Source organism: Sinocyclocheilus grahami, unplaced genomic scaffold, assembly GCF_001515645.1.
Source record: "Sinocyclocheilus grahami isolate Dianchi unplaced genomic scaffold, SAMN03320097.WGS_v1.1 scaffold111.1, whole genome shotgun sequence".
Taxonomy (NCBI): domain Eukaryota; kingdom Metazoa; phylum Chordata; class Actinopteri; order Cypriniformes; family Cyprinidae; genus Sinocyclocheilus; species Sinocyclocheilus grahami.
In genome coordinates, this window is record NW_015505290.1 from 708,813 (window position 1) to 725,277 (window position 16,465).

A 16,465-nucleotide genomic window follows, 5' to 3' on the forward strand; every position below is an offset into this window, starting at 1 on the left:
ACGAATCATTTAGAAATGAGGTCAAATTAAATCTATTTTTTGAGAAATCAAACGTGTTTTTTGACCTTGCATGCATGTAAACCTGTTTTAGGAGACTCATAAAACAATATTAGCAACCTTAAAAATGGCATAATAGGGGCACATTAAACTACACTCATCGCAGAGAAACTGCTAAATGAATCGGTCTCCTTTAGTCCAGTCTTTGAGGATAACTCCATCACAGGTCATCGTCCCCTATTCCTTCAAAGGCGTAGTTTCCATGGAAATCATTGCCACTGATGTCACTGGCTGAGTTGGAAGAACTAAGTCCTCTCAGGGAGACAGAAGACAGCTTGGTCTGTAGAAATAAAAATAAATAATAATAGAGAGAACAGTAGATAAATATCTAAATAACTAAAACTAAAATTAACATTTTTTGCTAATAGAAATAAAATATAAATATTAGATGATAAATTGTGCCTGGGAAGTAAAGTACGTTTAAATTGAAATACTAAAATTACTAAAACTAAAACTGAAATAAAGCTAAACTTAACAATAGTTAAACACTGAAAATGTGACAATGAAAGCTAATTCAAAATAATAAATACTATAATGGTATATAAATAATAACAGTATATATTCACAGTATAAATAAAAACAGTATAGAGGATATTTCCATAGTAAGTTCATTATAATGAAATGAAAATCATTGACAACTCACAGAAAGTTTGACTACTTGTTCACGGCTGGGATCAGGGGAATCCTGAAAAACAGTCATGCATATCACATATCAACAATGGTACATATTCCATATCAAAACTAGAGGTGTTCTGCATTAGCGGCGCCCACCAGTAATGGAGGAGACTTCACAGCTTGCTGACTGTCAGAGCGCTGGAACGAGCCGTTCAGTCGCTTCTTCTGCATCTGCTGGAAACACAAATCACACAAACTTAGAGAAAAAGACAGAAAATGCCCTGTAAATAGGCATGAAATACAAATTGACCACATTTACTTTCATAAAACACATTCCTGAACTTATTGTGCATGGTTCATAGATGCATATTATTGAAGAGAATAATGTCTTTAAAGTCTTTCAAAACCTGAAAAAAAAAAAAGAGTTTAGCACTGAAATAGAGGTCTGCGCGGGACTATTTTTTAAATCCTGCTCCCGCAAGGTTATATTCTGCACCCACCCGCTCCCGCTATATATTCACTCTGTTCACCCGCAGTCCGCTTAGAATAATTTTTTCCCCCTACCCGACCGTTCCCGCTAAATTTAGATCTCGTTGTCTTGAATTTATTGACTTTGCCTTGAATTTATATGAATTATCTTAAGACACAAAATTTGTTTAATATTTTATGAAACACAATAGGAAAAAAAGTGTCAGAGAAAATAAAAATGTTGTACAAAAATTGTATTTCTTATTTTTATTCGTCTTGTCAGGTTACAATTCGTTTAACATTTACAACACAACAGGAAATGTGTCGCAGAGAGAAAAAAAATGTAGGTTGTACAAAAATAGCATATTAGCTATTTTTATTCGTCTTGTCAAAATACTAAATACGTTTGACATTTTTCTGTTAACACAGTAGGAAAAGTGTCGCAGAGAAAAATAAATAAATACGACACCTGTCATTTCAAATTATAGGCGAAGCAAAATATAAACAAAACTGAGTTGAACGTCCTTCAAGGACAGCGCATCCACACTTTGCTCCATCCTTATTCTGCTCTGTCACTCATGTTCTGACTGAGGGACATATATTTACCACCGGTACAGCCTGCTCTGAGCATCGGTATGCACATGCTGTGCACAGACCCCTGCAGAAAGCATGCGTGCATAACAGTCCGAGTGCAGGCTGTACCGGTGGTCAATAATGGACTTCGGGAATGGGATATTGTTAGACCGCCCGCTCCCGTTCAAATTACACCAGAGTTACCGACCACTACCGCATTTTATTCGGGAATTTAATCCTGCAGCACAAGAAATCTGGTCGGGTCCCACGGTTCCAGACTTCTACACTGAAACAACTTTTTATCTGCATTCTAGTATGCAACATTGATTTCCTTGAATTGAGTGCCACTGCATTTTTTGCTTATTGAATGACTAGTATGACATATGCCACAATAAACCACATTCAAAATGCCACATTAAAAATCTATTTTCTAAATGCAAGTTATTGATCTCATTGTGAATAATTCATCCATGCATCACAATGTTGCATAGCTCTGACTTTTCTCTGATGACGTATACCAGACTTCTCTGTGTAATCTCTTTAACCCCTGCTACTTTTTGCAACCAACCACAAGCTTGCATTTTGATCTGCCATCATCCAATTAAAAGACGAAGAAAACCAAGACCCCGTCCTACATTTTTCCTTTTTCAATAATCCTTTTCACTCTGATTTATGTCATATTATAGAAGAAAAGGTCTGTCGCTACTTCTGTTACATGGCGACTTTAAAGAATTAGTTCACTTCCAGAATAAAAATGCCCTTACTCACCTCCATGTCATCCAAGATGTTCATGTCTTTTTTGTCTTCAGTCTCAAAGAAATTAAGGTTTTTTGAGGAAAACATTCCAGGATTTTTCTCCATGTAGTGGACTTCAACAGGTTGAAGGTCCAAATTGCAGTTTCAATACAGCTTCAAAGGTCTCTACACGATCCCAGCCGAGGAATAAGGGTCTTATCTAGCAAAACAATCGATCATTTTGTGTAAAAAAATAAAAAATAAACCTATATACTTTTTAACCACAAATGCTCATCTTGCACTAGCTCTGCGATGCGCATCCACAATTTCACGCCTTCAAGTCGGAAAGGTTACGTGCGGTTAGTTCTTCATCCGTGTACTTCAGTTCAAAAAGGTAGGCTAGGGCGAAAAACTCCATCTCATTTTCTCCACCAAATTCAAAATCCTCTGACATCGTTGTTTTACCTTTTTTCGTAAAGGCCGTTTGACTATCTTTGCACGTTCGCTTTGTAAACAATGGGTCGGTACTTTCGCCTACATCACCTGTGACTTTTCCAACATGACTATGTATTGCGTGAGGTTGGGCTGGTGCAAGACGAGCATTTGTGGTTAAAAAGTATATACATTTTTATTGTTTTAAGAAAATGACAGATGGTTTCACTAGATAAGACCCTTATTTCTCGGCTGTTATTGTGTAGAGCCCTTTGAAGCTGCACTGAAAATGCAATTTGGACTTTCAACCGGTTGGTCACCATTGTCTTTCAAAACCTGAAAAAAAAAGAGTTTAGCACTGAAATAGAGGTCTGTGTAGAGGTCTGGTCCCACGGTTCCAGACTTCTACACTGAAACAACTTTTTATCTGCATTCTAGTATGCAACATTGATTTCCTTGAATTGAGTGCCACTGCATTGTTTGCTTATTGAATGACTAGTATGACATATGCCACAATAAACCACATTCAAAATGCCACATTAAAAATCTATTTTCTAAATGCAAGTTATTGATCTCATTGTGAATAATTCATCCATGCATCACAATGTTGCATAGCTCTGACTTTTCTCTGATGACGTATACCAGACTTCTCTGTGTAATCTCATTTTATTCGGGAATTTAATCCTGCAGCACAAGAAATCTGGTCGGGTCCCACGGTTCCAGACTTCTACACTGAAACAACTTTTTATCTGCATTCTAGTATGCAACATTGATTTCCTTGAATTGAGTGCCACTGCATTTTTTGCTTATTGAATGACTAGTATGACATATGCCACAATAAACCACATTCAAAATGCCACATTAAAAATCTATTTTCTAAATGCAAGTTATTGATCTCATTGTGAATAATTCATCCATGCATCACAATGTTGCATAGCTCTGACTTTTCTCTGATGACGTATACCAGACTTCTCTGTGTAATCTCTTTAACCCCTGCTACTTTTTGCAACCAACCACAAGCTTGCATTTTGATCTGCCATCATCCAATTAAAAGACGAAGAAAACCAAGACCCCGTCCTACATTTTTCCTTTTTCAATAATCCTTTTCACTCTGATTTATGTCATATTATAGAAGAAAAGGTCTGTCGCTACTTCTGTTACATGGCGACTTTAAAGAATTAGTTCACTTCCAGAATAAAAATGCCCTTACTCACCTCCATGTCATCCAAGATGTTCATGTCTTTTTTGTCTTCAGTCTCAAAGAAATTAAGGTTTTTTGAGGAAAACATTCCAGGATTTTTCTCCATGTAGTGGACTTCAACAGGTTGAAGGTCCAAATTGCAGTTTCAATACAGCTTCAAAGGTCTCTACACGATCCCAGCCGAGGAATAAGGGTCTTATCTAGCAAAACAATCGATCATTTTGTGTAAAAAAATAAAAAATAAACCTATATACTTTTTAACCACAAATGCTCATCTTGCACTAGCTCTGCGATGCGCATCCACAATTTCACGCCTTCAAGTCGGAAAGGTTACGTGCGGTTAGTTCTTCATCCGTGTACTTCAGTTCAAAAAGGTAGGCTAGGGCGAAAAACTCCATCTCATTTTCTCCACCAAATTCAAAATCCTCTGACATCGTTGTTTTACCTTTTTTCGTAAAGGCCGTTTGACTATCTTTGCACGTTCGCTTTGTAAACAATGGGTCGGTACTTTCGCCTACGTCACCTGTGACTTTTCCAACATGACTATGTATTGCGTGAGGTTGGGCTGGTGCAAGACGAGCATTTGTGGTTAAAAAGTATATACATTTTTATTGTTTTAAGAAAATGACAGATGGTTTCACTAGATAAGACCCTTATTTCTCGGCTGTTATTGTGTAGAGCCCTTTGAAGCTGCACTGAAAATGCAATTTGGACTTTCAACCGGTTGGTCACCATTGATTTTATCCACTATATAGAGAAAAATCCTGGAATGTTTAATAAAAACCTTAATTTCTTTGTGACTGAAGACAAAAAGACATGAACATCTTGGATGACATGGGGGTGAGTAAATTATCAGGAAATGTTTATTCTGGAAGTGAACCGATCCTTTAAAGGAAGTATAAATTTGGTTTTGAATATACTGTACTTTCAAGTTGACTTAAAGTGAGCTCAGTTTTGCTCAAGTCTCTCCAGCAAACAGATGATTTAACCAACATTTAAGACCAGATTATGCTGAAAGGGTTCTTCATGCAAATCCCATATGGCAAAAACAAATTAAGACTCAAGCTCTTAAATAAATCAAACACAGATACATCCACCGACTGAAAGATATTTCAGAAACTCCCCAGATATTTGGCAGGTATTTACGAGAAGACAAACATAGACCTACTGACCTTTTTAATGCTTCCGCCAGATTTCTTCACCATCAGCTCATCTACCATAGACTGCAGACAGATACTCATCATGATAGCCTGGGGAAAAACAATAAAAACTCACAGTCCAGTGATTCTCAAACAGACAAACATTTATTGGTCACTACTGGATATTTAATTAAGGCTCATTCACTATTTTTACCTTTGCCGTCATCTAAGCTCACTTAAATTTAATCTTTAAAAACACTAATATATCAATAATATTTGAAATCTTCAGCAAATCTCAAAATGAATGCCTAAAATAACTTGTAGCATTTAAAAATAGTATAGAATTTCAATATCATTGATTGATTCTGCGCTGACCTGTGGACTGGTGATGGTGACCCACTGCAGACGGTCTTTGCTCATCAAGTACTCAAAGGCCAGTTCTAGTTTCACGTCACATTTACTGGAACTGCTTGGGTTTGCGGTACCGTTCGCCACAGGCACCTGCTGTAGAATCAGGCCGGGTCATCACAAATACGATCATCATAATCATTGCTATTTGTGTCGAGGCAATTACAGAGGCCATTTCTAAACTCCTCTACATGGCAATTACCTTCAAAGCTCAATTAGTCATTATTAGCTCTGCTCTAAATGCCAACGTCCTCATAATTACATAGCATCATCAGCACAACAACAAAAAAGTGTCTCATTAGAATTGTCTCAGATGACAAAGCAGACAACAACTTCACACAGACACAGTAAACTCTGTCAGTCCCATTAGAGAGACATTGCTACGCAGTCCCAGCATCCTCAGCGTCAGGTCCTGGTCTCAGAGGACGGCCGTTCTGAGCTCATTAGTAACACAACTCTGCTATTCCAGGGCAAAAACTAAGCCAAGACCACTGCAGAGTGAAGCAAAAACAACTTCCAATATGCACTGAATTGCTTGTATTGGACCAAACTGAAAATATTCAAAGCATTTTCACATTTTCACTAGAAGTTGTTTAGGTATTGCTTCTATGTGGCACGTTTATTTGTTAATCTACAACGATGGAGAAAGAACTCTTAATACTTTTAGATACAGAATGAAGATTTCGATTGTCTTCATTTTGTTTCCATATTCTGGTATACTAAAATGGATGCAGAAAACCATGAAGGCATACATTTAGTGGATTCCCATGAAACAAATATCAATAGATAAATGGACGAGTGTCTGGTAGCTGATAGTTATAAGCAAGCAAGCAGGCAAACAACACAGTCTCTTTTCCTGGCTGAAAGTGGCTTTTTTGGTCATCCCCGTTTCAACTTCCCTTTTTCCGAAACAGACCAACCAGACATGCCAGAAGAGACAGTCATAGAAGGAATTTGGAGAAAAGAGTTGTCTGGAGACGTAAAAGGAAGTTTTCCTACATCCTTACCTTAAAAAGTAGTGCATATCTTTTTGAAAATAAATAAATAAATAAAATAATAAGACATTATACTGAACACTGGATCCAGTTTTCATACTGTACATTATTATATTGTGGTGCCTAAAATCATTTGTAGTGTTTAAAACATTTGATAGATTTTTAGCATTTTATTTTTCATTTATTTAGACAAAATAGAATTTCAGTTTTTATATAGTTTTACTTAAAGCATTTTAAGTCACAATTATGCTTTTATTTCACTGAATCTATTTTTCATACTGTACATTATTATATTGTGGTGCCTAAAATCATTTGTAGTGTTTAAAACAATAGATTTTTATTTCTAGCATTTTATTTTTATCTAGCATACTTATTTAAATAAAATTTTATAGATTTCAGTTTTTTACATTCTTACAGCAAAAAGCATTATAATAAGTATTTTTGTTACATTTATTTCACAACATTTAACAAAATAAAGCTTTTTATAGAGATTCAACTATTCCAGGCTAAAATAAAGTTGTCATTAAGTTATTTCAAACGTATTAAAAGCAGATAAAAAAAACTTGCCTGTTTAATTTAAGCAACTAGGTCTAAAACACAAGTGGTGTGGTTCTTACTTTAAAAATGTGACCTCATTTGACTCAACTATTCACATACTTTAGGAATGAACTCAGGAACTGCTGAACGACAAGCTTTTGTGGTCAATGTGACCATTTTTAGTATGCCTTTGCTAAATGCATGGTTGCATTTACCATTGTTCAGCAAAATCAAGTAATTTCAATAGAAATCCATTTGATCAGGAGTTTCGCTTGGAGCAAAAAAGTTCCCCAAGCAGATTTTGCTCAAGCTGGTCAAAAAAAATGTGACTTTGACCAACATAAGCGGTCTGCTTGCTTCATACACCAACAATGGACCTTTTTGAATGCAAAATTGCAATGATGTCTGCATTATTGTAAAATACTTTTTTTTAAATCAAACTTACAGATGAGGTGACCCGCCAGCATCTCATGCGTGTGACTTTGAAGCTGCCCTCTTTCATCTGATCACTGGGCAGTTTGACGTGAAAGTTGAGTTCGTTGTTGCCGGCACCAACTATAACATGACAGCCCTTCTCAGGAAAATCTGTGATGCAGGGATCAAACTTGATATAGCCATAGTACTTCAGAGTCTGAGCCAATCTGATGAACTGTGGGACAGAATATAGTTAGACACAGATGATTATCTAACAGACACAAATTACTGGAGGCTTCAACATAATACATTCACGTCTGAGAATGGCTTTTATAGAAGTAGTCAATTTCTTTCCAGCTCACAGACACTAGGGAGATCAAATAACGTGTGTGGCGGAGCTCAGCCGTACCTCCTTCTTTGAGCCTTTCTCCTGCAGGGATTTCAGCTGTCTGTGCTGCTCTTTGTTCACGAGGATCCATCCCCGCTCTACGTCAGACACCGTCTGAGTGGAAGAAAGAGGAAAAAATCGGTTTCTCTCACTCTGAAGTTCACTGAATAAATTGTTTTTAAGGAAGATTTGTGCAGTTTTTCCATAAAATAAATCCCAGCTCAATATTCAGTTATGTCTAGTTTTTTAATTTTCACTGTAGTTTTCAGTTCTACTTTGTTTAATTTTTATATATATATATGATATTTCAGTTTTTCTTTTTTAATAAATCTGCAAAAATGTCAACAATTCTGTGTTTTTCTGTCAATATGGGGTGCTGTGTGTACATTAATGAGGAAAACAAATTAACTTAAATGATTTTAGCAAATGGCTGCAATATAACAAAGAGTGAAAAATTTAAGGGGGTCTGAATACTTTCCGTACCCACTGTATATACATTTATTATATAAAATGTAATAAATGCTAGAAACCTAATGCACTAACTGCTGTTTACAAATGAAGCACTATATTTACGGTTTTACTTTCCGTTTTAATAGTATTTTATGGTTGTAGAAGTTAATACTCAAATAAAATTTATTTTAAAATGTTTGATGGAGCATACATTTCTCAGTAGTCTGGTATTATTGTTGTTCAGTAAATTACTTAAATGCAGGTTTTTTAAGATTTATAATGTATAGGGATTTAACAATTCACTCAACTCACGATTCAATTCGATTCACGATTTTTTCACAAAATGAGATTGAAGACATTATACAGTAAATGAAAAGGTATCCTTTTATTAGATGATTGCTGCACGTTTCTTTGTGAAATTGAAATATAACAAAACTAAATATAAATTTTTTAACAAACCCCAAATCAAATAAGTTACACAAAAGAAATCTCTTCATATATATATAAAAAAAAAACTAAGGCTTTGTTTGTGCTCTTTCCATTTAAAATTAGAGGCAACCACTGCATTTTAATCATGATCCAAACAAAGATGCAGCATGAGCAGTTTTTAATCTAAGACTGTATAATTTCGACATTTGAAGCAAAAACAGAATGGTCTGACTTTAATTTTGTGAAACTATACTACATAAAACATATCTGAACGAAACAGCAGACGAGCTGAATAAGACGCAAATTCACTCTCTGCCAGCAAGTGGCGCTTATGAACCGCAATAATATACTGTAGTGTTTCCTGGGTTATCAATGTAAACAAAGCAGAACTGCGCTTATGAACACTACTTTAATATGCATCTTTCAGAGGCAAGATGAAAAGAAAATACCAAGTAAACTTTTCCCTGTTCCCCTCAGAGATGCATTCATATAAACTCCTACTTCAATTGAATCACGATTTGTTTAGCATCTCAACCGATTTGAATAGTCACATATTTGAATCGACAAATCGGCTCGTGGTTCATCGTTACATCCCTAATAATATATCATGTATCAAAAAATACAATAACATTTTTAGTATTTGTTTCCATTTTATTTTAGTTAGTTTTAGAGTTCGTTTTCAGATCTCAAATGTGTTGTGTTATTTATTTATTTATTGTTTATTTGCGTTACGTAAAAGAGATTGTTCAACCAAAAATGAACATTTCTGTCATTAATTGCTCAACCTCATGCCGTTCCAAACAAATAAGGCATTCACACTATTTTAACAATGTCTTTACTACCTTTCTGGGCCTCAGTTGTGTTGTTGTCTATGCAGGGTCAGAAAACTCTCGGATTTCATTAAAAATTTCTTAATTTGTGTTCTGAAGATGAACAAAGGTCTTACAGATTTGGAACGACATTAGGGTGAGTAATTAATGACGGAATTTAAATTTTTGGGTGAACTAGCCCTTTAATAAAAATGTTTCATTTAGTTTTTAAAGATGATGTCAACTAAGACAACTATAAATAAGCCAATGTTGGATGATTCCCATAAAGTCTAAATAACTATATACATTTTATTTAAAAAAAAAAAAATTTTTTTGACAATCAGAACAGGAGACACATTATTTGCCAGAACAGTTATGCACATTATGACTTTTTGAGCGATGGATCAAACACAGAGTATCTTTTAAACTAGGAGACTGTTACCTGAGCATATAACAAGTTGAGTCCCACACGGTCATCCATGACATCACTGTCGTAAGCTGTGTCCCAGTAGCTAAGAACAGGGCAGGAGACAATAATGATAAGTTATGCAAGGGAAATACTATAATTTACCTTCCACCTCTTTGATCACATCCGCTTTCTGATGTATCATTTAAAACCATCAAGCACTAAAGAGACTTAAAATCATGTGCACTGCATTTTACTGCAAAATCACACCATTTCTTTACACACGCCTGATAGTCTAGAAGAATTTTATTCAAATATTCCATTAAGTTAAACTTAGAGAAAAGAATGGTTCTGTCCTGTAATGAAGCTTCTGTCTATAGCTACACAGCAATACTAGCGTATAAGTTACTGAACAAATGCTACTGCAGTGTATGTCTCCATTTGCCTAGAAGCAAACGACAATCTGGCAAATGAGCAATCTTCAGCTCAATGGCCATCCTGACCGTCCATATGTCAAAAACTATTCTCATCACGCTGTGGGCAGAACGAGGTCTGTTAAGTAAGTTTGTAAGAGCACAATGATGTAATCTTGCATAACAATGCATATTGTTCACATAGCAGCCAAAACTGGATATCCGTTAAATCTCGTTTGAATGCTTTTAGTGGCTGATGCTGGAGCATTTTTAAACTATGCATGACAGGCAGTGAGCAGAAAAAAAAAGCATGGGAGTATGTTTTGTGATTTTTTTTTTCAAAAAAGTTTTTTTTTTTTTTTTTTTATGTATTGAAAGTCTCTTGCACTCACCAAGGCTCCATTTATTTGATCAAAAACACAGTAGATTAGTAATAAAGAAAATAACTTTTGAATTTAATATTAAAAACTGTTAAAAAATTTTAAATTATTCCTGTGACGACTGAAGAAAACAGTATTTTTCTCCATCAGAATTGGACTTTATAACTTCAGAATTGGGAGAAAAAGTCAGAATTGCGAGTCTGTATTACACATTTGTGAGAAAAACAAAGTCAGAATTGCGAGATTAAACTCACAATTGTGAGAAAAAAGGAATTGTGAGGAAAAACTCGCAATTAACTTTTTTTTTTTTTTTTTTTTTTTTTTTTTGGTGGCAGAAATGGGCTTCCACACTTTTGAATAATTTATTGCACCCTTCCTGAATAAAAACCTTAATTTCTTTACTGACACCAAACTTTTGAACAGTAGCTGTGTAATATTCCTGTGCTTTTCTACCCTTTCCTGCCTGTCAGCAGCCAGTCAGAGCAGCCAGATCTATATTCCATTCCTGATGTAGTGAACAGGTGGGATCTGGCTGAAGGCTGTCTGTAGTCTCCTGTAAAGTAGGTCAAGAGGCCTGCAGTTCCTCTGAGGGGACTGAAAAGAAAAACACGCCAGCATCTTGTGCACCTTTTCCAACAGTACAAGACGAAGAGGTGTGAGATTTAGCTTACCAAGGATGTATAAGTGGTGAAAGTGGAAACATTTTTAGCTAAATAATACAGGTGCATCTCAATAAATTAGAATGTCGTGGAAAATTCAATGCCCTTGTTGGAGATTTTACATAAATAATCTCCCCTGATTCTCACTAATTATTCCATTACATAAACCGCACACTCCAAAGGGCATTTGATGAATACTGCAGTTAATACACCACTAGGAACATCAACATTTATATGCTGTATGCGGATGTGCATTTTCCAGCGAATAAATAATGAAGTTTGTAATGCTTTAACCACTTCAGAGATTCTGGAAAGCACAGCACTTCAGAGACCGTTTAAGTTATAAAATAGATGTCTAAATCCAACTGTCTTCAAGTCCAAAAAGTCTAAAGTGCAAATATGAAAACTACTGCTGCACAGAACCACATGATCAGACCGCTGTGGTAATGATGTTAATACCCACATCTACAGCAGGAAGGCAAAAACTACCTTTCTAGTCATTTAAACAGTGAAGATTGAGCCTTGTGGGGTACTTCATAAAGCAAATATCCATGTGTTGAATTGCCCTTTGAGAGCTGTTTGTTAAAACATCTCACCATTAAAATTATATTCTGGGAAGCACTCATGAAGTTTCTGAGAAACAACTTTATACTGGAAATCTGGAAAGTTTAAGCTCTAGTAAAGGGATAGCTCTACAAAAGTTTTAATTCTATCATCATTTAAGGCCCGTTCACTACAAGAAAAAAAACTATTTTACTGACTAGGGGTGAGTGATATGACCAAAATCTTATATCATGATACGAGTAATTTTATTTCACGGTAACAATATATAGTACAATATAGTTATTTTTTATTTAAAGGGGTCCTATTATGCTCTTTTACAAAGTCTTGATTTTGTTTTGGGGGTGTACTAGAACAGGCTCTCATACAAAGTTTTTCGAAAAACATTATTTTTCACATATTTTACATTATTACAACACCTCTCTCCCCAGTCTGGCATGAACAGCTCGAATAGTTCCTGTATTAAACGAAGGCCCGCCTTCCACAGTTCCACAGAAAGAAGAAAGTCATACAGGTTTAAAACGACATGATATTGAGTAAATGACAGAATAAAAATTTTTTGGTCATCTGTCCCTTTAAAAAGGCTGTTTTTTGTTATTGATTTAGAAGTATACTAAGGACAATTGACACATTTTATAAGAACTTCCTCTCTAGGCTACATAAATGTAGTCTTATTGTACACTTTGCTGTAGGACCGAATGCTCAACCATTGCTTCCAAAATAAGTGTTGTACCTTTTACGGAGGACGATACGGTAGTCGGGACTATGTAGGCTGGTGATGGACACGTAGGGCAGCTCAAATTCTTGCAGTTTTCTCACGTCTGGGGCACCGTGGGAGGTCGGAGAGGTTTGGACGAGGGAATGAGAGACCAGATGAAATGTATGAGTGCCTTCAGACTCGAGGACATTTGGAGAGTAATAACAATGACAACAAACAAAGTGAGATGGGGGAGAATCCATCTGGCTAAAGCCATAGAGGGCACAATAACATGTTTATCACTTTGTGCAAGAGAGAGAAGGAAGAACAGAGAGAGGGAAGGAGGGAGGGAGGAAGGGAGAGAATAAATGCTGCAGCTGTTAGAAAAGATGACGTTTTCTCTAGAGTTGGGAAAGAGGGAGAGATGGAAGCCAGGGACTGAAATGAAATGGGCACTGAGCTTTTAGAAATATTCAAAACAGGAGTGTGAAAAGAAGAAGAGACGACAGTTAGATCTATAGCATAGTGCATGCCGTCACAACTTGTCATTCTACTCTTTGGCTTACCCTTTCAGAGGTCTGACATTAGACAGCATGTTAAGACAAGAATGGTATTATGTGATAGCAATGTCTTAATAAATACATATGAACTGTAACATTACCACCACGTTTTGAATTGGTTGCAAGGTTGTTGCTTTACAGTTGTCACTGTAAAGATCTCAAAAGTGTTGTAAGTGAATAAAAAAAAAAAATTTTTTTTTACATATTTTTTTGTTTTTGTTTTATTATTAAATAGTATTATTGTCAATAATAATAGACATAGTAATAATAATTAGTGTTTATATATATATATTATTATGAATTGTAAATACGACTAATATAGGACTAAACATTATAATATTCTAAATAGTGCAATAATAATAATAATAATAATAATAAAAGTAAGATTTTTCTGGTTTTAGCACTGACATGTTTTTGGCACACAGTTCTTGATTTTGGCTCCACTGGCACGCAATCGAAAATCAGGTTTTGTTTGCAGGCATTTATTTTTCTCACTTTTTTCCCTCCAATGCGCATTTCTGCCAAGATCGGGCAGGATGCCAGATTCATTTTTGTGGAGGATCGTTCTGGGGTCTGTTTTTCATCAAATCTGACAGGATTAAGCCTGTTTCAGGTGAGGATCTTGCAGCTGAGTGGGAGGCACATAGCATGTCATTCCTCAGGGATGCGTGATGATTCTGTGCTAAAAGAAGTCAAACAATGACAGCTCGTATAAAAAAGGAGACATGGAAAGTTCCACAAACAAAACGACGACATTACATCCAGACAAGGAGAGCGACTGCCAGACATCTGCATAAAATCAGTGAAGAGATGCCCTTCAGTTTCAAGAACTGGACCAAGTCTGAAGTCTAAAAAAATATATAATTCCACTTTCAATAACTCTACTGCTCTCCTAGGCATTCATCCTTTGAAAGATGTTCAATTCCACAACACGATGATGGCAGAATTGGAAACAGAACAATCAAGGACAAAATGGCCAATTCTTTACAAATTAATTTGCCCTTTGCACTAAACTAATGACACATATTGCAGGGAAAAACTCTGGAATGAGGAAATTCATTTATTTTGTCCCTGGGGGGGTTCATAAAAATTATGCACTCCTGGTCATTCGAAAAGACGCTTAAAGCCAAAATTTTATTAAATATGCTCTTGAGCAAACAACTCCTCGCAGTGAGTGTATAATCGGTTTAATTTCAGATGGAGCAAGTAATATTTCTCTGCACAGGGCATTTCAGGCCATACGCAATCAATCAATACAGTGACAACCAATTTGAATACTCCTGCTGTTGCATTTACTCCTGCCAACAACGTCTCAACAAACATTGTTTATAACAGACTAAGGAGAAAAGCACATTTATTTCTACTGAACCATTGTTTCATGTTGTTTTTCAACCTCTAGGCAACTATAATGCAGTAGTTTTTTTTCTTCTCAGAGGTCATAATGCCTTGTTTTACCACAAAGCTCATAAAGGTATTACGCATACAAAAAAATATTGATAACTGGTTAGCTGGTAGCATGTTTATAACATATGTTACATGGTTGACAGGGTGTTGCTATACAGCTGCTATGTTGTTCTGAGAGGTTTTTAGCACGTTGCTATGCAGTTTCTGGGTAGTTTCTTACTGGCCCAAGTCAAAATGGCCGACCCTCCAAAGTAACTGGTCCCTTGATATGGCCCAGGCCCCTATGGGACTTTGTTTGCCTATGTTATTGTTGGCAAGGCAAAAATCAATATATTCTTGGTTAGAATAGGGTTTCCCCAAATGTGGTTTTCCAATAAGTGTCTAGCATTTTACAATATTTGTAATAAGAGGCATTTTTTAAAGTTGACTTTATGTCACTAAAGTAAAATATCGAGGTTTTAAAATTTGGCAGAATAGAATTTAAGAAATAAATATTAGTGTTGTAAATAATATACTATGTCAAATAAAATGAATTAGAAGAATTATAAAATATTTACTTTCTTATTGTACAGTACAAAGTTATTACAGTTAACTAAAAGTAAAATACCCTAAAACATTTTAATTAACAAAATAAACATATTAATTAAAGTTATAACAGTATATCAATGATACTCAGTGGTGGAGGAAGTACACAAATCAAGTACTTGAGTAAATATTTGTTATTTGTTACCAGATATATTTATTTCAATCATTTCAGTGGGCTTAAATAGATCACCCTTTACAGCAGATTTAGTTCACAAACAACTGACAGTTTTGACCTAAATATGATTTTCAGTTTCAATAATTAATCCTAAAATTCGACATTAGTTACTTACTTTTAGCAGCATCAGATGCTCGCGCACTCACAAGATCTCCCGGTTCTTACCTGTGAATTCAGTTCACTGGAGACTCGCACTAAACGGTTTATTTGAATCAGTGAGTTGTCGACTCGAGAACAACTGCAATCGGTTCATTCTAATTCGTCAATGAATCGTTTGGTGTGATTTGCGAACCGATTTAAAAGGTTCATTGAAAATAATCAGTTCGTTCTTGAATCAGACACCGCTTCTGCGTCTCGGAGCACGTGATATATTATAAGGAGTAACGATATGTTTTATGAAGTGTAGTGAAGTAAAAAGTACGATCTTATGCTTTGGAATGTAGTGAAGTAAAAGTAAAAGTTACTCAAAATAAAACGACTCCAGTAAAGTACAGATACTTGAAAAATGTACTTAAGTACAGTAACGAAGTAAAGCTACTCCGTTACTGTCCACCACTGATGATACTAAAATAGCACTGGTACTAGGGTTGGGCCGATAGACGATGCCATCGTCCATCGCCGATGGCTAACAGACATCACGATGTTAAGCTGTCATGTGAACATCACATTAAAAAACTATGAACATGCATGTAAATTAAAAAAAATATTAACTTTAAATCTCATGGGATACTTCAAGTAAATATTTAATGTATGAGGGGTTTTGCTGCATAATTTGAGGTATTATCCATATTTAGAGCTAAAAAAAAAAAAAAAAAAGAACAGAACGGGTTACAGACCAGAAGTTTAATACTTATGGTTTGGGTTTTGTTCAATCCCTGACCCAGTATGAGCAATAATAATAATGGTGTTTGTCTAACATGCATTACAGGCCTACAGCAGAGCTGTGTGTGCCATGCCAACAACAGCTTGACCGAA

At 35.6% G+C, this 16,465-nt stretch overlaps 1 protein-coding gene across 3 annotated transcripts in view; it reads right to left on the minus strand.

The window, feature by feature from the left end:
* Positions 1–76: 76 nt before the first annotated feature.
* Positions 77–16,465, minus strand: part of snx17 (sorting nexin 17) — a 41,635-nt gene continuing 25,246 nt past the window's right edge. The window contains exons 7-15 of one of the 3 annotated variants that reach the window (XM_016277381.1): positions 12,803–12,890; positions 10,093–10,162; positions 7,984–8,076; positions 7,606–7,809; positions 5,596–5,724; positions 5,254–5,331; positions 829–897; positions 701–742; positions 77–337 (exon numbers count right to left, since the gene is read on the minus strand). In XM_016277381.1, the coding sequence (XP_016132867.1) occupies positions 218–337; positions 701–742; positions 829–897; positions 5,254–5,331; positions 5,596–5,724; positions 7,606–7,809; positions 7,984–8,076; positions 10,093–10,162; positions 12,803–12,890 (893 nt within the window). In that variant the 3' untranslated portion in view covers positions 77–217. Of the gene's footprint in view, positions 338–700; positions 743–828; positions 907–5,253; positions 5,332–5,595; positions 5,725–7,605; positions 7,810–7,983; positions 8,077–10,092; positions 10,163–12,802; positions 12,891–16,465 lie in introns of all 3 variants that reach the window. The other 2 variants (XM_016277380.1, XM_016277379.1) reach the window with 2 other exon arrangements.